The 22,072-nt window shown below is 43.4% G+C and overlaps 1 protein-coding gene across 4 annotated transcripts in view; it reads left to right on the top strand.

Annotated features, from left to right (window-relative positions):
• The window catches only part of LOC135543990 (lysyl oxidase homolog 2B-like), a 65,760-nt gene extending 43,909 nt beyond the window's left edge, over positions 1 to 21,851 (top strand). For all 4 annotated transcript variants that reach the window (XM_064971331.1, XM_064971314.1, XM_064971322.1 and 1 more), the window contains exons 5-14: positions 447 to 663; positions 8,783 to 8,966; positions 11,896 to 12,047; positions 13,816 to 13,983; positions 15,067 to 15,232; positions 15,548 to 15,788; positions 16,412 to 16,527; positions 16,943 to 17,079; positions 17,389 to 17,500; positions 20,219 to 21,851. In XM_064971331.1, coding sequence (XP_064827403.1) covers positions 447 to 663; positions 8,783 to 8,966; positions 11,896 to 12,047; positions 13,816 to 13,983; positions 15,067 to 15,232; positions 15,548 to 15,788; positions 16,412 to 16,527; positions 16,943 to 17,079; positions 17,389 to 17,500; positions 20,219 to 20,289 — 1,564 coding nt within the window. In that variant the 3' untranslated portion in view covers positions 20,290 to 21,851. The remainder of the gene's footprint in view (positions 1 to 446; positions 664 to 8,782; positions 8,967 to 11,895; positions 12,048 to 13,815; positions 13,984 to 15,066; positions 15,233 to 15,547; positions 15,789 to 16,411; positions 16,528 to 16,942; positions 17,080 to 17,388; positions 17,501 to 20,218) is intronic.
• Positions 21,852 to 22,072: the final 221 nt, after the last annotated feature.

Below are 22,072 nucleotides of genomic sequence, written 5' to 3'. Positions count from 1 at the left end.
GTTCCAGACAGTGAGCAGCAATATTCTTTATCCAGGTTCCAAATGGAAAACCAATGCCGTGTGCGTGTCTCCTCCTCTTTAATCTGCTTTCATGTACACCTCTCAGACATGTGATATAGACGCAGGATGAGCACACGCTGTTCTGCCCTAAACGTTCATTAAACACTTTGGTTGGCTAACTATTAAAAAGGAAAGGAATGGATTAACATCCCTACAGGCCTGGAAGACCTCAATTAACCTCACGTGTTGTTCACATCCCAGACTAAACATGCACATCTGTATCCTAATACTGAACCCTTTGTAATCGAATATGCCTTGTTATTTACCCACTGGCTGACTACATACGGTTATGTTTGCTGCTGTAGTGTATAGGTGTTAGGGAAAAAGGGATAGCAGCCTTCTGTATGAAATGTTGTTATTTGACTATGTGTCCCCTGTGTTCTCAGGATGTTTGCTCGCAGGAGAAAGCCCTCTTACTGGGATTACTCTGTCAACTGCACTGGAAACGAGGCCCACGTGTCAAGCTGCAAGCTGGGCCATGCCGTGGCAGCAAAGGCCAATAGCACCTGTGGTGGGGGCACACCTGTGGTGGTCAGCTGTGTGCCAGGAAGAGCCTTCTCCCCAACCCCCATGACAGGCTTCAGGAAGGCCTTTAGACCAGAGGTAGGCTCCACATACATTTATTTTGATTCTATTGGTTGCAATAATTTTGTATAATAATTTAAATTGGAAAAATTCTACGTTTTGAACCTGGCATTGTTTTGTGTATTAGTTCATAAACCATGTGCCATGGAATCGGCACATCGAAAATCTCTTGCCGAATATTTTGCAACCTGTATGGCACAGTGGGCAATTTTTGGGTTCTTAAATTAAACTGGTATACTTATTTATTTGTCACAATTTTCTTTAACCAATTTTGATCTTTAATGTAGGGCCGACATGCAAGTTCCTTATGTTCTCTCCCTTCCACTTGCTTCTTGCATTTTTGCGGTAATGCTGCAATCAGTTGGTTATAATTTTGGATATAGCAGACATTTACAGTCCTATTTATAATATCATTAACAAATATTATGCCATTTCCCCCCCTCAAAATAATGTAAAAATATAATCAAATAATCAAATTATATATTTGAGTTTAGTCATAATATTTGTTGTAATATTCATCTGTCTGGTGGATTAAAATACAATTTCAAAATAGCTTTATATGACTTGTTTAGAAAAAATAGTGATATTCTGGAGATGATTTCATTTTCAAATAACCAAAGTGAGATGTTGTAATCTGAATAAAGGGAAAGGCCAGTTTTGCTACCATAGAGTTACTAAACCACTGCATTCTTTCTATAGAAATATAATCACAACACCTGATATAGCCAGACCTATTGACTTGACTGGGGATACCTGTTCTAGTGATTCTATTTCTATTATTCAGGCAGATTTCTGCTGTGCCACTGCTGATCTATGGCAAATAAAACATACAGTAGATAGGAGAAATACTGTAGCTGTGGGGGTCGAACTATATTCTGTCAATATGAGTGTGTTAATTTATCGCTGATCTGATGAATCCTGTGAGAGATCGATGGACAATGTAGTTTTCTGAGACGCATTACTAAAAAAACACTGACACTCAGAAACACTTTAGCTACTTGGCTTTGTTAAGCCCATCTGCAGTTTTGTATGTTTACTGTCAAGTGATTCATCATCATGGACTCAGGATCTGTGGGAAGGAGATAATTCATGCTGTTCTAATGAAAACATCTTGTGGGAATTCAACATCTATTTTGCACATCCAAGTGCTGTACAGATGTAGGATCTTAATTTGTACTATCTATTTTGACTCAACACATAAGCTGCTGCTACTGTTTATTATCCATCCTGTTGCCTAGTCACTTTACCCTTACCTACAGTATATGTACATTACCTTCTATATTTTTCTCTTGGCATTGTTGGGAAGGGCATTTCACTGTTAGTCTACACCTGTTGTTTACGACTAGTGTGAAATTGAATTTGATCACCTTGTTGCAAGAGAACTTTAAAGCAATGCAAGAAATGTCAAACTAGTAGTGTATTGGAGGTTTAAAAAAGCTTCTGAAGTTTGTCATTTCCACTTTGAAATTTCAGACTTGATTTTCCTTCACGAAAAATGTATCAAAATGTCCATTCATTTTAATCCACATAATAATTTACATTTCCTGTTGCTGCAGAAATATTTTCCTGCTGTAGCAAACTGGCTCAAATTAAGATCTTACATTAGAATGCATGCCTGCCTGCTCTGTCACTTTCCACATCTCAGTGTTTTGTAGCGAGCTGTGCATAACCAGGGACATCCAATAGCTTGTGTCCCAAATGGCACCCATTACCCTATATGGTGCACTAATTTTGACCAGAGCTTCATGGGCCCTGGTAAAAGGTAGTGGATTATAAAGGGAATCGGTGGCGATTTGGGACGCAGTATATTACCATTATACATGTTTAGCTCTGCCTCCAGATTGTCCAGATCCAGAGTACATTTCACAACAGCTTTATCTGATAGCATAAACAAATGACCTGGATTGCAGTTGAAATTACATTAAAAGTACATTGTTCAAGTGATCAATGCTGTTCAATATTCTGAACAAATTATTAAAACAATTGTGAAGATATCCACGGACCTGCGATGACCTATGCACACTGTCTTGAACATGCAGCTTTATATGATTACATAGGAAGAAATGTATAGTTACAGTAACCTCAAAATGTGGTCATGAAAGTGTTACTCATTTAAAGGTTGAATGTTGCATTAGTTTGTAAGATAGCCTTAACTTTAGGCTACTATATTTCAAAAGTAATATTTAATACCAACATTTAAAGGAGATGTGCATTCGTAAAGTATTCAGACCTCTTGACTTTTTCCACATTTTGTTACGTTAGACTTATTTTTTTTTAAGTATTTTTTTAAAATGTCCTCATCAATCAATTTCCTCAAACAGGTTTTTCTAAATGTTTGCAAACGTATTACAAATAGGGCCTCCCGGGTGGCGCAGTGGTTAAGGGCCATCAGAGACTCTGGGTTCGTGCCCAGGCTCTGTCGTCACCGGCCGCGACCAGGAGGTCCGTGGGGCGACGCACTATTGGCCTAGCCTCGTCCGGGTTAGGGAGGGCTTGGCCGGTAGGGATATCCTTGTCTCATCGCGCACCAGCGACCCCTGTTGCGGGCCGGGCGCAGTGCGTGCTAACCAAGGTGCACAATGTTTCCTCCGACGCGTTGGTGCGGCTGGCTTCCCGTTTGGATGCGTGCTGTGTTAAGAAGCAGTGCGGCTTTGTTGGGTTGTGTATCGGAGGACGCATGACTTTCAACCTTCGTCTCTCCCGAGCCCATACGGGAGTTGTAGCGATGAGACAAGATAGTAGCTACTAACAATTGGATACCACGAAATTGGGGAGAAAAATTGGTTAAAAAAAGTATTCAGACCCTTTGCTATGAGACTCGAAATTGAGCTCAGGTGCATCCTGTTTCCATTGATCATCCTTGAGATGTTTCTACAACCTAATTGGAGTCCACCTTTGGTAAATTCAATTGATTGAACATTATATGGAGAGGCACACACCTGTCTATATCTGTTCCCACAGTCGACAGTCAGAGCAAAAACCAAGCCATGAGGTCGAAGGAATTGAGCTCCGAGACAGGATTGTGTTGAGGAACAGATCTGGGGAGAGGTACGAAACATTTCTATAGCATTAAAGTTCCCCGAGAACACAGTGGCCCCCATCATTCTTCAATGGAAGAAGTTTGGAACAACCAAGACTCTTCCTAGAGCTGTCCGCCCAGCCAAACTAAGCAAACGGGGGAGAAGGGCCTTGGTCAGGGAGATGACCAAGAACCCCATGGTCACTCTGACGGAGCTCCAGAGTTCCTCTGTGGAGATGGGAGAACCTTCCAGAAGGACAACCATCTCTGCAGCACTAAAGGCCAATCAGGCCTTTATGGTAGAGTGGCCAGACGGAAGCCACTCCTCAGTAAAAGGCACATGACAGCCCGCTTGGAGTTTGCCGAAAGGAACCTAAAAGATTCTCAGACCTTAAGGAACAAGATTGTCTGGTCTGATGAAACCAAGATTGAACTCTTTGGCCTCAATGCCCAGTGTCACGTCTGGAGGAAACCTAGCACCATCCCTACGGTGAAGCATGGTGGTGGCTGCATCATGCTGTGGGTTTGTTTTTCAGCGGCAGTGAAATGGGAGACTAGTCAGGATCAAGGAAAGATGAACGGAGCAAAAAGAGATCCTTCATGAAAACCTGCTCCAGAGCGCTCAGGACCTCAGGCTGGGGTGAAGGTTCACCTTCCAACAGGACAATGACCTTAAGCACACAGCCAAGACAATACAGGAGTGGCTTTGGGACATGTCTCTGAATGTCCTTGAGTGGGCCAGCCAGAGCCCGGATATAACATCTCTGGAGAGACCTGAAAATAGCTGTACAGTGGCACTCCCCATCCTACCTGGCAGAGCTTGAAAGGATCTGCAGAGAATAATGGGATAAACTCCCTAAATGCCAAGCTTGTACTGTCATACCCTAGAAGACTCGAGGCTGTATTTGCAGCCAAATTTGCTTCAACAAAGTATTGAGTAAAGGGTCTGAATACTTATGTAAATGTGATGACTAATGATGACTAATGTCACGGATCCCTCCGGAACTTTCATCACGCACACCTGTCTCCTATACCCACTGATTAGTATTTGTATATATGTGCCCTTTGGTTTCCATGGTCTTGCCGATTATTGTTACAATGGCCGTTGGTGCGTGTGAGTACCTGTGCTGTGTGTTTTGTGTTTCCGTTAGATAGCTAGCTAACAGTACGCTTTAACTATGAATGAAAATGACTTTCTTACAAAATTAGACATGTGTAATATCTGAAAATGAGGCTAGCTGGACTATCTTACCTGTATAAATGGTTGGATGTTTCTCCCTCTCTGTCATGGATGCCATGGTTGCCTTAGTTTGAAGATGTAATCCAAAGACTGGTGTTTTATACAGGTGTTCGTTTTTCGACTCCGTCTGCATATTTGCATTCAAACGCCAGAATTTTCTCCATCTCCTAAGCTATCATACTCTAATTCCACTGTGCATTCCACTGATTTCAAAACTCAGTCCTCCAGAAAGTGGAGAGCAACAGCTTTGCAGTTCTACTACGTTATATCTTTCAACAAGCCGCGTTAGAAAGGATTACCTACACATACTGACCAGCTCATGTTATAGACAGAAGCATGCTCCATGGCAGACCAATCCGAACTCATCTCTCGGCATGTCCAGCCCACCCATTATCTCAGCCAATCATGTATTTTTCTGTGGCTAAACCAACTAGGCTCGTAAGTTAACAATTTTATTTGAATTTATAGATGGCATACACGTTTGTTATTACGCCACATGAAAGTTCACATGTTCCAGAAGGCATTTCTGCCAAAAAATGCATTTTGATTAAAATAAACCTGTTTACGTTCAAATGGCTCTCCTGTGAAGTAGTGACGTGCGACATAAGTCTAGTTTCCTGAAATGAGTCGCATATGGCCGACCGGTGGCTTCAAAGCCTCTCAATGGCCAATATATGGCAATAGCAATCCAGGGTTTATATACCTCATTGGTTGTTAAACGGTAGTGACGAGTGTGTTGATATAATGGTAAAACTGTCCAAATTCAGCTTTTAACAACCAGAAAATCTCAAAAAAAGGTTATGCAAGCCAACACATTAGGCGATAATTAAGAGAAGTGATTGTGTCAAGCGAAATTATATCAAACGTTTTACCCTTGCAACATTAATATGTACAGTCACATTCACCGTGATTGTCTGAAGCGTGCTATAGAGTTCCCAGCTTGCGATGCCTCGTTGCAATTGGTTATTCCCCATCACTTGCAACAATGTCATTGACCGTCATCACTATCTTTCCTTTGCTGTACCTCAAACTGTCGTGATTACCAGGTGAAATAAACATTTATGAGTTGATTTTACTCCTGACTCAGAGTTTGTCTGGGCAGTGTCTTAGCATCACCCTAAAACCTACTCGGAGTGTTCTTTGTTTTAACTTCTTATGGCTGGGGGGCAGTATTGAGTAGCTTGGATGCCCAGTGTAAACTGCCTGCTACTCAGACCCAGAAGCTAAGATATGCATATTATTAGTAGATTTGGATAGAAAACACTCTGAAGTTTCTAAAACTGTTTGAATGATGTCTGAGTAGAACCGAACTCATATGGCAGGCAAAAACCTGAGAAAAAAATCCAACCAAGAAGTGGGAAATCTGAGGTTTGTAGGTTTTCAAGTCTTTGCATATCCAGTATACAGTGTTAAATTTGGTCCGATTGCACTTCCTAAGGCTTCCACTAGATGTCAACAGTCTTTAGAACCTTGTTTCAGGCTTCTACTGTGAAGGGGGAGAGAATAGAGCTGTTTGAGTCAGGTGTCTGGCAGAATGCCATGAGCTCAGTGTCGCGCTCACCCGTGAGTGCTAGCTGCGTTCCTTTTCCTTTCTAAAGACAAAGGAATTGTCCAGTTGGAATATTATTGAAGATTTATGTTAAAAACATCCTAAAGATTGAATCTATACATCGTTTGACATGTTTCTACGAACTGTAATGGAACTGACGTCTGAACTAAGTGTCTGCGCCTCATGAATTTGGATTTGTTAACTAAACACACAAACAAAAAGGAGGTATTTGGACATAAATTATGGACTTTATCGAACAAAACAAAAATGTATTGTGGAACTGGGATTCCTGGGAGTGCATTCCGATGAAGATCATCAAAGGTAAATTAATATTTAAAATGCTATTTCTGATGTCTGTTGACTTCACAACATGGCGGGTATCTGTATGGCTTGTTTTGGTCTCTGAGCGCTGTAGATTATTGCATGGTGGGCTTTTTCCGGAAAGCTTTTTTTGAAATCTGACACAGCGGTTGCATTAAGGAGAAGTATATCTTTAATTCCATGTATAACATTTGTATTTTCATCAACATTTATGATGAGTATTTTTGTAAATTGATGTGGCTCTCTGCAAAATCACCGGATGTTTTGGAAGCAAAACATTACTGAACATAACGCGCCAATGTAAACTGAGAGTTTTGGATATAAATATGAACTTTATCGAACAAAACATACATGTATTGTGTAACATGAAGTCCCATGAGTGTCATCTGATGAAGATCATCAAAGGTTAGTGATTCATTTTATCTCTATTTCTGCTTTTATGTGACTCCTCTCTTTGGCTGGAAAAATGGCTGTGTTTTTCTGTGACTAGGTGCTGACCTAACATAATCATATGGTGTGCTTTCGCTGTGAAGGCTTGTTGACATCGGACACTGTGGTGGGATTAACAACAAGTTTATCTTTAAAATGGTGTATAATACTTACATGTTTGAGGAATTTTAATTATGAGATTTCTGTTGTTTGAATTTGGCATCCTGCACTTTCACTGGCTGTTGTCAAATCGATCCCGTTAACGGGATTTCAGCCGTAAGAAGTTTTAAAACCGGTTTTAATAGTCTGTGCCAAATATCAAAGATAAACAGCACTGGGTTTGGTTAAAACTCTCTATGGGAGACCAAAGGGTAGCTGTAGATACATACATTCTCCAGTAGGAGGTGCTGCCCAGTCTATTTTTAGGATCGTGGATAACATGTTGATGATCTGACGTTGTTTTAAAGGTACGAATTCAACTTATTTTATACAAGGTTTGTCTATGATGAAATTTGGTTACCATGATGACATAATCCTATGGTTGAAATTTCACCCTCAAAACCACAGTTTACATTTGATTACTTTTTCCAAATCAATCTAATGTATTTTCTACGTAGATTCCACGTCACAATACATTGACAAATTATCTTGAAACAACGTTGATTCAACCAGTTTGTTCCAAGTGGGAAAGCATTATTTTTACACTGAAGTATTAGGATCCTGAACTAGTTGAGGCAGAAGCCTTGAGGCAGAATAAGGCTTCGCTGTGATGCCAGAGTTGTTTGGGCACACTGCTAATATGGCACATTGCTAATAAGCTAATTCTCTACATTTGAGAATGCTATTCCTGTCCCTGCTTTGGTTCAAATTGTCAATCCCATTTTCAAAACCATATTTCCCTCTTTCCCTGCCACAGGTTCACCTAAGAAATATTCAGGCATCACTCAAATACTTACTGCTTTCGAATATGTAAACTTTCTTTGATGGCTTTGGTATTTTATGTTTTTCAGATACCTATTTAGAATATTATGTGTATACTGGGAATAAACATAGGTTATAGTTTCCTTTTTTGGTATAGGAACACAAACCACAAATCAGTGTCAATCCCAAACTGCATGCAAACACTTATGCATTGCTGTCTGTAATTACAAATTGGAGTAAATAAGATATGGTTATGCTACTAATGTGTCCACTTCCAATTTGCCAAAACTGTAAATGGGAGTAACATGTACCACTGTGTAAACTTGGAGCCACCCAGTCTGTAGCCTCACAGCCCTCACTCAATCGTTCTTCTAGCTTCTCAGAAAGTCTGGGAAAGAGCCAATTCAAAACGGAGGTTTTGTAACTCTTTATAGATGGCAACCTCTAGACAGTTATTTATTTCTCTATAAGGAATCATTCATTTATGGAAAGTTGAACTCTGTATTTCTGCTTTTTGGACCAGTAAGGTCTACTTACTGTACCTTCTGTTGTCTTTCATATTTCAATATGTGTTCATGTGACTTAATGCATATGCCTTGCTTTGGGTGTTTGAATAACTCAGCCTACTATGAGTCTGATCTCCCTCTTGTTCCTGCAGCAAACGTTGGTGCGTCTGCGAGGTGGGGCCATCGTAGGGGAAGGTCGTGTGGAGGTGCTGAAGAACGGCGAGTGGGGAACCATCTGCGATGATAATTGGAGCCTCCTGTCAGCCACGGTGGTGTGTCGAGAGCTGGGCTTCGGGAGTGCCAAGGAGGCCCTGTCTGGTGGTCGGCTTGGACAGGGTAGGGATTGGAACTCAGTCCTACTTACAATAACAGTGCCAATCACAACATTACATCTGGCCAAGTACATGATGGGCATTCCAACATATTGGTCAGACTAGCAGTGGACTGGGCTGAAGATGAAGTTGACTATTATAATGTTTGATCTATGTAAAAGGCATTGAATAGATTAAAAACACACCTTTGTTATTGCATAGGTCATCAAAATCAGATTAGAGGTCATGCAAGTTTGTCTGGTCATTGTTAGAGTAGCTGTCCAAGAGTATTGGGTTTGTTTCACCATTTTCAATCAACAGTCAATCAAACAACATTGGCCTAACTGCGCAAAGTCTGAGTAGAAATCTGATATAACCACTTGAATTCCTGGAATACAAAGAAACATCTACATGAACAGCTTCATTGTGTACTGTAGCTTTAGAACTACATGTGTAAACCAAATGTTGCAAAGGGAAAATGTCCAAAAGATCTAACAGTCTGTAATACTATCCCTTATTTGCCGACTTTTTGAGCCGTCACTAACCCTGACCTGAAAAACAGGAAGTCTGCTGGGGGACCGGATCAGGCTGGGTTATAGAAATGGAATGGATCAGTTATTTGTTCTCTGCAGTTCGGAGCCCATATTCATCAAGCTTCACAGAGTAGCAGTGCTGATCTAGGATAAGTTTGGCCTTTTGGATCATAATGACTGAGATAACATGAAAAAGGGGGACCTGTTCCTCGATCAGCATTCCTACTCTGATTCTTTGTGAATACAGGCTCAGAGTCACAGTGAGCTGAACAATGCAAGGCCATACTTGCCATATTCCAGGACTGTAATTGAAAGGCTGTAGTGGAGAGAAATACTATATTTAAAGAGTACATCATGTATCCACTCCCTTATTCTAGACCTCATCTTTCCCTCCAGGGACATGGGCCCTGCCAAAACGAGGACATACTATTTATTGACCAGTTTTCTCTCACTCAGTGTTACCTGCGGGGATATTAGTTACCATGGATATGTTTTTTCTGCAGAGGCAGACCAATAACGGAGGCATAAAGGCATGGACCCTCCCCATATACAGTAGGTATCGCTGACTCGCAGTCAAAATGAGGTATTCAGCAGATCTTACAGTAACTGTAATTGTTAACATCGACAGGGCTGTAGTGGAGCGGGTCGAGAGTTTCACGAACTATCATGGTCCAAACACACCAAGACAGTCGTGAAGAGGGCACAACAAAACCTTTTCCCCCTCAGGCCTCAGAGGACTGAAAAGATTTGGCATGGGTCCCCAGATCCTAAAAGTTCTACAGCTTCACCATTGAGAGCATCCTGACCGGTTACATCACTGCCTGGTATGGCAACTGCTCGGCATCTGGCCGTAAGGCGCTACAGAGGGTAGTGCGTACGGCCCAGTACATCACTGGGGCCAAACTTCCTGCCATCCAGGATTTATATAATAGGCAGTGTCAGAGGAAAGCCCATAAAATTGTCAGAGAATCCAGTCACCCAAATCATAGACTGTTTTCTCTGCTACCGCACGGCAAGCGGTACCAGAGCGCCAAGTCTGGGACCAAAAGGCTCCTTAACAGCTTCTACCCCCAAGCCATAAGTCTGCTGAACAACTAATCAAATGCCCACTGGACTATGTACATCATCCCCCCCCCCCATTTGTTTTGTACACTTCTGCAACCCACTGTTTATTATCTGTGCATAGTCACTTCACCCCTGCCTACATGTACAAATTACCAAATTAACTGACCTGTACCCCCGCACACTGACTTGGTACCGGTACTCCCTGTATATAGCCTCGTTATTGTTGTTTTATTGTGTTACTTTAGTTTATTTGAACTGCACTGTTGGTTAAAGTCTTGCAAGCAAGCATTTCACGGTAAGGTCTACACTTGTTGTATTCGGCGTATGTGACAAAGTTTGATTTGATTTAACTGTGTCTTTAAATAATTCACCTATTTTCAGTGAGGCTGAAGTGAAGGGCCATGCTCTACCAACTGAGCTACATGGGACACGATAACAGGGTTGAAAGGAATTGCACACTGCTGTTTTCCGAATAGGTACAGCTATTATTAATTTTATCTCTGAGCTAGTCCATGCAGGCATGAGCCTGAAAAAAGGAGTAGTAAATTACAGAATAATGGCACATTATGGAACATGGAAACAGCAGATGGGCTAAGTTTCGAATGGCACCCTATCCCTTACATAGTCCCTACCTTTGACGAAAAGTAGTACACTATATCGTTGCTGTCTGATGAAAACCTCTTATCTCCAAAACAGGAACTTTTCAAAACATACAATTTTCCCATTAACAAACAAACATTTCTGAAACGTTTGGAGTTTCTTTTTTTAAACATTTTTTGGGGTCCTGGAGTCCTGACATGTTCATTGAAGGGAGTTACTGCTTTCAATAAATGAGTAAAAGTAAATTAAGTCGCCAAACATTTTATTACAAGGTTTTCATCAGACAGTGACGATATGGGTGCCATTTGAGAAGCATCCAGAGAGAATTCTGGACTGGTTGTTCCTTTTGGAAAAAATATTTTCCCCACATGATTTACTCCTGTCAAGGAGAAAGGAACATCATCTCTGTATCTAAGGCCTCCAGGAAAATAAGTTACAGAAAGACACATCTTTAATAGCAGACCAGCTAGAACAGACATGAAAACATCCTCTTCAACCTTCAATAATGAAACTCATCTAATAAAGTGTTGACAAGACCCTGAAATTCAAATGCGTGATCTCCCATGAGCTTGTTGACTGAAACACCAAGTCTTGGACTTAGATTCACCACAGTTCCATTTACCTGTCAACGTGGAACCACACCGTTTTTGGCCACACTCAACTGTTGTTTTAGCTTCCCTGAACATCTGGGAAAGAGTCTCCAAGAGTCTCTACCCCATCTCTTACCAGTACTATTCTCCTTTGTGTGTTTCCCAGGCATGGGCCCAGTCCATATGAATGAGATTGAGTGCTCTGGCTTTGAGAAGTCCATCACAGAGTGCTTCTTCAACAAAGAGTCGCTGGGCTGCAGCCATGAGGAGGATGCAGCCGTGAGGTGTAACGTCCCAGCAATGGGCTTCCAGGAGAGGGTGAGTGTCTGTGTGCTTGTGTCTGTGTGCGTGTGTCTGTGTGTTAGCCTGTGCTCTTTACCTGACTATCTTTAACGGAGACTTTACAATGGGGAGAACAAGTATTTGATACACTGCCGATCTTGCAGGTTTTCCTACTTACAAAGCATGTAGAGGTCTGTAATTGTTATCATAGGTACACTTCAACTGTGTGAGGCGGAATCTAAAACAAAAATCCTGAAAATCACATTGAATGATTTTCAAGTAATTCATTTGCATTTATTGCATGACATAAGTATTTGATATATCAGAAATGTAGAACTTAATATTTGGTACAGAAACCTTTGTTTGCAATTACAGAGATAATACGTTTCCTGTAGTTCTTGACCAGGTTTGCACACAATGCAGCAGGGATTTTGGCCCACTCCTCCATACAGACCTTCTCCAGATCCTTCAGGTTTCGGGGCTGTCACTGGGCAATATGGACTTTCAGCTCCCTCCAAAGATTTTCTATTGGGTTCAGGTCTGGAGACTGGCTAGGCCACTTCAGGACCTTGAAATGCTTCTTACGGAGCCACTCCTTAGTTGCCCTGGCTGTGTGTTTTGGGTCGTTGTCATGCTGGAAGACCCGACCCCGACCCATCTTCAATGCTCTTACTGAGGGAAGGAGGTTGTTGGCCAAGAGCTTCACGTTTGGGATGGTGTTCTTGGGGTTGTACTCATCCTTCTTCTTCCTCCAAACACGGCGAGTGGAGTTTAGACCAAAAGCTCTATTTTTGTCTCATCAGACCACATGACCTTCCCCCCTTCCTCCTCTGGATCATCCAGATGGTCATTGGCAAACTTGAGACAGGCCTGGACATGCGCTGGCTTGAGCAGGGGGACCTTGCGTGGGCTGCAGGATTTTAATCTATGATGGCGTAGTGTGTTAGTAATGCTTTTCTTTGAGACTGATCCCAGCTCTCTTTAGGTCATTGACCAGGTCCTGCCGTGTAGTTCTGGGCTGATCCCTCACCTTCCTCATGATCATTGATGCCCCACGAGGTGAGATCTTGCATGGAGCCCCAGACCGAGGGTGATTGACCGTCATCTTGAACTTCTTACATTTTCTAATAATTGCGCCAACAGTTGTTACCTTCTCACCAAGCGGCTTGCCTATTGTCCTGTTGCCCATCCCAGCCTTGTGCAGGTCTACAATTTTATCCCTGATGTCCTTACACAGCTCTCTGGTCTTGGCCATTGTGGAGAGGTTGGAGTCTGTTTGATTGAGTGTGTGGACAGGTGTATTTTATACAGGTAACAAGTTCAAACAGGTGCAGTTAATACAGGTAATGAGTGGAGAACAGGAGGGCTTCTTAAAGAAAAACTAACAGGTCTTTGAGAGCCGGAATTCTTACTGGTTGGTAGGTGATCAAATACTTATGTCATGCAATGAAATGCAAATTAATTACTTAAAAATCATACAATGTGATTTTCTGGATTTTTGTTTTAGATTCCGTCTCTCACAGTTGAAATGTACCTATGATAAAAAATACAGACCTCTACATGCTTTGTAAGTAGGAAAACCTGCAAAATCGGCAGTGTATCATATACTTCTCCCCACTGTTCTCCCCACTGTATGTGCTGTTCTCATCACTATAGTCAATAAGATTGAAAATTTTCCTACAGTACATTTCTTTCTTTCATAAAATATAAACATTGTATTGTGCAGTAATGGACAAAGTAGTATTCCTATTGCTGCTGTCTGTATGTTTGTAGCTAAATACCTCTCATGTGTCTCTCTGTGCAGCTGCGTCTGAGTGGGGGACGTAACCCAAACGAGGGGCGTGTGGAGGTGCTGGTGGAGAGAAACGGCTCCCAGGCATGGGGTACGGTGTGCAGTGATGGCTGGGGCACCATCGAGGCTATGGTCGTGTGCAGACAGCTTGACCTCGGCTTCGCCAGCAATGCCTTCCAGGTGAGAAACGTTTTTTTGAAATGTCTATTTATTGAACCTTTATTTATACAGGTAAATCAATTAAGAACAAATTCCTAATTCTGACGACCTGTCCGAACATGCATCAGTGCTCTCCACAGCATTACAGCACTGTACAGTTACCCTACTGAAAAAAGGTCATCAGCCTGTTGTGAATCAAAACAATTCCTTCCATACCATGTAATCTGTCCTTTTGACATCAGTTCTGTTCCAAATGACAGCTTTCCCAAATTAGGGCCCTCATTCAGTCTCCTAAAACTGTGTGTGTATGTCTCTAGTTGCTACGGGTGACAAATACCTCCTCTGGTGTTGTAGGACCGTCATCTCTTAACTGTTTGCACCTGAGAAGCATTACGCAGACCTTCCCATCAGACAGCACAGTATTTGTTGTGTCAAATGGATTTTTACTAGACTGCTTGATAACAGTAATAGTGGGTTTGGAAAATCTCTGTAAACCTTGGAATGGTGGAAATGATGGTTGCTATAGAACAGAGATTTATGAGGAATGATTACTCTTACTCCTTAATTACAATACAACACAACGTATGAATACAATTAGACCTTGTCTACTTTGTAGTCTGTAGTTGGTTTTAATGTTTGTGATGGCTACACTTCAGGGATAAATGAAGAACTAAGCCAAGGAACAGTGCCACTAATGCATAGCTCGAGAGATAATGAACAGGTTGCCCCCTCTTGTGGTAAAAGAAAATATATATTTATATTAAATTAAATAATCTTTCATTTAGGCGGTAGATCAGCTTTAATGTTGCAGATAGATACCAACCCTCTTGTGGTTGGTAGAAAAACTGCTTTGCCCATACAGTATGTCTTGCTATCCTCCTTGAATCCATAGTGAATATGAATACTACCGGTACATTTTTCAACTCATTTACACTTACTGGTATCTACATACATGTACTGTTGAATTATCCAACTACTTATTTGAACATATAAATATAATAATATATTAGCATAGCAAACACAACCTATGACAAAATTCCACAAATTCTCTGTCTGATCTAAACCACTCAATGACTGCTATCACGCTGTGTTCCTGTCCTGTAGGAGACGTGGTACTGGCCAGGGGAGGTGAGTGCTGACCCTGTGGTGATGAGTGGAGTGCGATGTTCTGGCACTGAGATGTCCCTTTCCCAGTGCCTGCACCATGGAGCTCATCTTACCTGTCCTAAAGGAGGGGGACGCAATGCTGCCGGAGTCTCCTGCTCAGAGAGTAAGAGGGAACTCATACTGTCTTTTCCTCACAGACAGTCGTCTGCCTGGACTAGATGTCTTGCATTGAATGATGATGATTGCTTGCATGCTAAAACATGCATTTGTCCCGCCTGGCCCACTATGACTTAATGGCTATTATAAGCATCCCTCAGGCTCATCCTAACTGCAATCTCATCTTTCAATCTTTTGAGTGCGGATCTGTAACATTGTAATTTCCGTAGTCAGCAGGACGACACGTTACAGTAAATTGTGAGGATAAAGTATGGTCTGATTTCGAACCTGTAACTGCCACAACTCCCTGCTCTCCCCTCAGCTGCCCCTGACCTGGTGCTGAACCCCCAGATAGTGGAGCAGACCACCTATATGGAGGACAGACCCATGTTCATGCTGCAGTGTGCCTATGAGGAGAACTGCCTATCCACCACCTCCAGTGAGACCCCTGCCAGCTCTCACCGCCGCCTGCTGCGCTTCTCCTCCCAGATCCACAACAACGGACAGTCTGACTTTCGTCCCAAGGCTGAACGCCACTCTTGGGTGTGGCATGACTGCCACAGGCAAGTAGCTCCATGGATTTTCCTGTCTGTTTGTTTGTCTGTGAAACTGTACGATCATTTCCTTTTTTTTGTTGTTTAAATTGGTGATTTATTAACCTCACAGTTGTGTCGCTCAACAGGATTGGTTATTTTAACACTGTTTGGAAATAACTGTCAGAAGCAACAAAAAAAACAGTTTTCCATTTCCATAAGTTCTCTGCCCTGTAATTGACTATGGACTGGAACGTCTCAGATGTTTGTGGTCAAGGCATTGGATGAACTTCTGCAATGTTGGCAGCTTCACACAGTCACCAGCTCTACACACATCAAACCCTTGGTGTATCCTCAGGTGGCCAAAACATGACAGCATGCAGTGGCGCTCCAATCAGCCTTCTGCCAACGGCCCTGTGGGATTATACATAGAATCACTAAATATATACCATTTTTAAAATAAATGTTTATTTTCGGTTTCTTTGGCCTTGGTGCCATGTGTTTCAACAGTGTCTCGAGCTCTTGTGCTTCAGAGAGAATATACTAGGCACCTCACTGTGATTGCACTGTGATTGCACTGTGATTGCACTGCCATTGCACTGCGATTGCAAACTAGAGGTTAGTTGAATAAACGTGTCTCTCTCTGTGTCCAGCCATTATCACAGCATGGAGGTGTTCACCCACTACGACCTGCTCAGCCTCAACGGCACCAAGGTGGCAGAGGGACACAAGGCCAGCTTCTGTCTGGAGGACACCGAATGTGAAGAGGGTAAGAGCCTGGAGAGACAGGTGTGCATCCCAAATGGCACCCTATTCCCCAGTGCGCTACTTTTGACCGAGGCCATGCAACTTCCCCATTCATGCCACCCTCCGGCAACCTTTGACCCTTTTTTACACTATTATGCCAACCTGAACCAAACTGTGCCGTGTAGTTCCTTTCAGCCTGGTTCCAGTAACTTTGGCAGATGTGTAAATAGGCATTTTCAGTAGGTTTGGCTACGCTCTGTTCAGCTCAGTAGTGTGGAAAGCCCTCGTCTACTCGGTGTTCCTCACTCCAAGCGGAATATAATACAGCCTATATCCATCCAACTCTGAGCAATAGCCCAACTGTCACTCACAAAAGCATCCATCGTGCAAAAGTATGTGCTTACCTGTTTGTCTTTGATTGATTATAACTTTGGCAGGTATTGAGAAAAGATATGAGTGTGCCAACTTTGGGGAACAAGGCATCACTGTGGGCTGCTGGGATACGTACAGACATGATATTGACTGCCAGTGGATCGACATCACAGACATTAAGCCCGGAGATTACATATTCCAGGTGAGTGACTTTGCTGGTTACATGCTGTAAAACTCCCAAATGGCAACCTATTCCCCATATAGTGCACTACTTTTGATAGGGCTCTGGTCAAAAGTAGTGCACTATAGGGAATAGGCTGCAATTTTGGCCGTAACCAAAGTCATACCATCACTATTATTCTATGTTATCGATTGAGGTTTTTCATGTAGTACGCAAACTATGTATTTTGTTAGTTGTAGAGTTGGATCTCCATGTTGGACTAGTTGTCTCTGCCAGACACTTTTTAGATTGTCAATATGGCCACTCACAGCATTTGCCTCTGTCCCACAGGTTGTTATTAACCCTAACTATGAGGTGCCTGAGTCCGACTACTCCAATAACTTCATGAAGTGCAGATGCAGATACGACGGCCACCGTATATGGATGTACAGCTGTCATAATGGTGAGGCAATGGTGAAGCATTGGCAGAGCGACTGTTTTACATCAGACATTCTGTGTTACTGCATTGTTCCACCACCCTGCTTGAATTAAAAGACCATTTCACTCATAAATGAAAGTTAGATGTTTTCAGAAGTAGACTAATGTCAAGATATATTGACCCAGCTATATGGCATTCATTTTTGGTGGAGGCATACGCAGTTGTTGGATCTACACAACTGCTGTCGTGGGTGTTATGTATGTTACTGTATGTTGTAATGGCTTACGACAGTGTGCTGCTTTACTTATGAATGGGTTGTCAGAATGAGTGGCACATGTCATAAAATGTCAGAGTGATGTATTCAGTCCTCTACTGTGAAACAACCTGACCCTGAACGGCGAAAAGTGCACCTTTACAGCTCCAGCCGTTGAGTTAGTGGGAGTCCGCCTGTCGGCCAAAGGCATTGGTCCACTCATGTCGAACATTGAAGTCGTCCACTGCATCCCAGAACCTACCTCAGCCTCTCAGGTGGCCTCATTCTTGGTCATGACAGCCTAGTACCTCTGGTTTCTGCCCCAATACTCTCAGACCACAGCGCCCCTTCGCGAGCTCCTTCGCCAGCCATGGGCCTGAACACGGGCCTGCTCAGACACGGTCCACTCACTGAAGAGCCAGCTCACCACAGCACCAGTCTTAGCTCACTTTGACCACGTCTGCCCCACCATTGCCACCTGTGAAGCCTCAGCTGGAGCACGAGGAGCAGTCCTCTCACAGCTGCAGAATGGCATTGAGAGGCCCATCGCCTTTGCTTCGAGGGCCCTGAGCCCCACTAAGTAACGGTACTCTGTGGTCGAACGAGAAGCACTGGCCTATGTCTTGTCGTGCGAAAAGTGGTACCTCTACCTATACGTCCGGCTGTTCACGCTCCGAACTGACCACCAGTCTCTCACGACGCTACTGTGAGCCTCAGGAACTGGCCACAAGCCACTTCGGCTGCACAGATGGGCCACCGCCTCAGACAGTATGACTATCAGCTGAAGTTCTCTCTGGGGATGGATAACATGGCTGCAGACCTCCTCTGATGCTCCATTGACACTCCTACTCCGATTGTCTTGCCAGACGACAAATCAGAGCTCGTACAAATGCTCTACGCTCCCCTTCAGCCAGCCGTGTCAGGAACTGAGAACTGAACTGGAGGAACTGAAGCAAGATCGGAACAGGACCTCACACTGTCTACCCTGCACACCTACATACGCACTGGATGGCCAGCACGTGTGCCAGAAGAGCTGGTGCCTTTCGCCAGGGTGAAGCACAAACCTTGCTGGGAAGACGTCTGTGGCTCTCGAGGGTTGTGCATTGTGGTCCCGAGTAGCCTGCATGCGCGTGTTCTATCCATAGCCCACAAAGGTCACTTGGGCATAGTGAAGGTGTCGAGACCTTGTGGGGTGGCCAGGCATCGACCACGACAGTGAAGCCGTGTTTAGGGATTGTGCTGCATGCCTCCTCAGTGGGAAAACAGGTAGGTCCGCACAACCCCCCCCCCCCCCCCGCAGCCTCTCGCATGGCCTCCCCTGGACATCTGTTGCGAGATCCATGGGCACACAGTCCCTCACCATCAGCGCTTCCTGGTGGTGGCGTATGAACTCAGTGGCCAGAAGTGCTTCCTGTCGGAACTGTCACAGCACAGGCCATCATGGACATCCTAGACAGCCTGTTCACAAGGTGGGGCCTACCCCTCACCCTCACCAAGGACAATGGGCTCCAACTAACTGTCGAGTTCTCCTCCTATCTCAGCAACAAGGGAATCAAACACATCTGCACGGCTTACTACAACCAACAAGCTAAAGAAGGGGTGGAACGTTTCAACCAAACGCTGTAGAACGGCATCAGAGCGCACCTGGTCTAGGGGTGCACGTTCTGTACTGCCTTGACCCAAACTCTCATGCGCTACAGAGCAAGCAAACAACACAGGACTCCCCGGGATCTCTCATGCTTGGTCGTGAGATGGAACACAGAACACAAAGTGGAGCAGCATCGGCGACTAGGCGCATCCAAGCAAAGCAGGCAGGTACCAAAGAACAATGAAACAGGGTTTCAACAAGGCAAACAGAGACACCAGCTGATGGACCTCCACTACTACCACCTGAGTCCCAGCCTCTGTGGGCTCCCGAAGGGCCAGAGCCACAAGCGGTGGCGGCTGAAGAACGGCCTATGGGGGCACGAACTCGCCCCGCTCATCTGGAGGGCTACTTAGCCTCCATTCCCTCTTAGGCTCCGCCCGGTGTCTTCGCCAACCTCCAGGTTAATGGACTGAAGTGTCTAGTTTGGAGAGTCGTTGTTTACCTCTTCCGTTTAAGGGTTATTGTTTCTTTCTTACAGGTATCACTCTAGGTTCTATGGACATTTTTCGTTGGTACCAGTCCCCGGTTTTGGAAAGGGGGGGGGGGGGTGTTATGTCTGGTACCACGTGCTGTACGTCAGAGTGTGGGTTGTTATGGTTTAAGACCGTGTGCTGCTTTACGTATGAATGGGTTGTCAGAATGAGTGGCACATGTCATAAAACCTACAGTGTGAAACCGCGCCGACGTGCGTTCTTTTACAGCTAAGCTCAATATAACAGTGGGACTTGCTTTCATCTTGACATTTAGACGTCTGACGAACGTTGGTTTGAAAGGGTAATGCGTTAAGAGTGTTGTGACATTGTAACACTGTGTGAACATTTGTCTCCTTTCCTGTGTCCAGGTGGTTCGTTAAGCACTGAGACTGAGGAGTCCTTCCCTGGGCTACTGAACAACCAGGTTATACACAGATAAAAGGATGAAAGAGAACAGAATCATCACCACCACAGAGAGACTGTCAAAAAGCCCCCAAACCCCTCGCTCTCTCCCCCTGTCTCTCCCTCCCAGTCAGCAGTCCAGGATAACTATTTTATTGTGTTGCCAATACGCCTACAGCTGTTATGAACCCTCCTAGTGGGGAGTGCCACAGTGTATGGACAGCACTCATTGGTTATGCCTAAAGAAGCAACCCACTGCCCACCTCTTTCAGACATCCCCTCTCCTTCTTAGGCAGACCATTTGATGTATCCTTCTGTCTTCCCAAAACCAGGTAGCCTCTTCCAGTCCCAGCTCTCTGGTTGAGGTCAATACGGGACTGAGAGTTTCTCTGTCACGCTTGGGTTAGAGACATGAAATGTACATCCCCACTGCTCCCCACTAGAGGTGATGATGAGACTCATATGGCACCCTATTCCCTATATAGTGCACTACGTTTGGGCCCTGGACAAAATTAGTGCATTATAAAGGGAATTCTGCTGCACTTTCTTTTTTTAATATGATAAAACGTTAATTCAAAAAGGTAATTTTCCCGGAGTTTGGATCTCTGACAAATAATTCTCTCTCTTGGACTATGAACAAAGGCATATTTGGGAACACTACAGACTTTATTGATCATTAGCTAATAATAGTTTGTAATGGCTTTATGCCGTAGGTGCCTCATGTAGGCTACTCTCTGAGTAGCTTAATGAAGATGCTTATTGAGGATACAGTACAGTACAATACCATAATAGGATGCAATAACTAACTGCCAGTAAGTGCATTGCTGTTGGGAAATGTTTAACAAACAGTCTTATTCCAAGAGATGTTCTGTGCCTTTTTTCTCACTTAGAATTGTGCAGCAAGTTGATTTAATAATTTATTCGATTACCTCTTCCTTGGGAAATTTAGACTTCATCATTTTGAAGTGCATGGTTGTTACCCTCACCCATCTTTTCAGCTGTGGTACAGGGTACTCCCTCAGATGTCATCAGTATGCTCAACATGCTCTATTTGAAGTTATTCTGTGGCGTTCTCTCACTCAGACATCTGTAATAAAGCCAGTACCAGTCCCAAGTGCCTGAAAAGTTCCTTTTCCATTGTAAAAATTGTGACCAAATAGCAGACATTAGTCTGCTCCACACCACAACAGAGTGGTGGTGGTACAGTAGTTAAAATGGAGGGATACAACTAATCCCCCTCAGTGCCTTATAGTGAGAAAATACATGTTTTTTTGTTTGCTTCCTTTTCGACATTCATGAACAATCTCATATTTTCCAGCAAACATCATAAGTAACTTATTGTTGTAAAAGTCAGGGATTTTAAATCATTTTTTTTCTTTGTTTTTTTCTTTTACAATAATGTGTGTGCGAGTTTCTCATTATTTTATTGTACTTTTTATAATGGTGCTACCCAACTGTCATCCTCTGTTTTATGAGGGTACAGTTCAGTGACAGCTGAATTGCTAAAGTATGTTATGTATGCTAACTGTATACTTGATTGGAGTGTTTAAATCCATAATTTGCTTTGTTAACTATATTAAAGGTAAGATTTAATGAGCAAACAAATCTAAGTTGTCGGTTGTATTTTCAGATCTATACATTTAAATTAGGCCTAATGCCACCATCATCACACATGTCAGGGGGCGGCAGGCTAGAGAGCCGAGCCAGCAACTGGAGGGTTGCCAGTTTGAATCCTGGGACCAACGGGAAAAATCCCCCAGTTTTTTGGTGCATGGGGGGGTTCGTATGCATTGCATGACGTGCAATTTTGTGCTGTTTCT

Source organism: Oncorhynchus masou, chromosome 1 (assembly GCF_036934945.1).
Source record: "Oncorhynchus masou masou isolate Uvic2021 chromosome 1, UVic_Omas_1.1, whole genome shotgun sequence".
NCBI lineage: Eukaryota > Metazoa > Chordata > Actinopteri > Salmoniformes > Salmonidae > Oncorhynchus > Oncorhynchus masou.
This window is presented reverse-complemented; position numbering and strand designations above follow the sequence as displayed.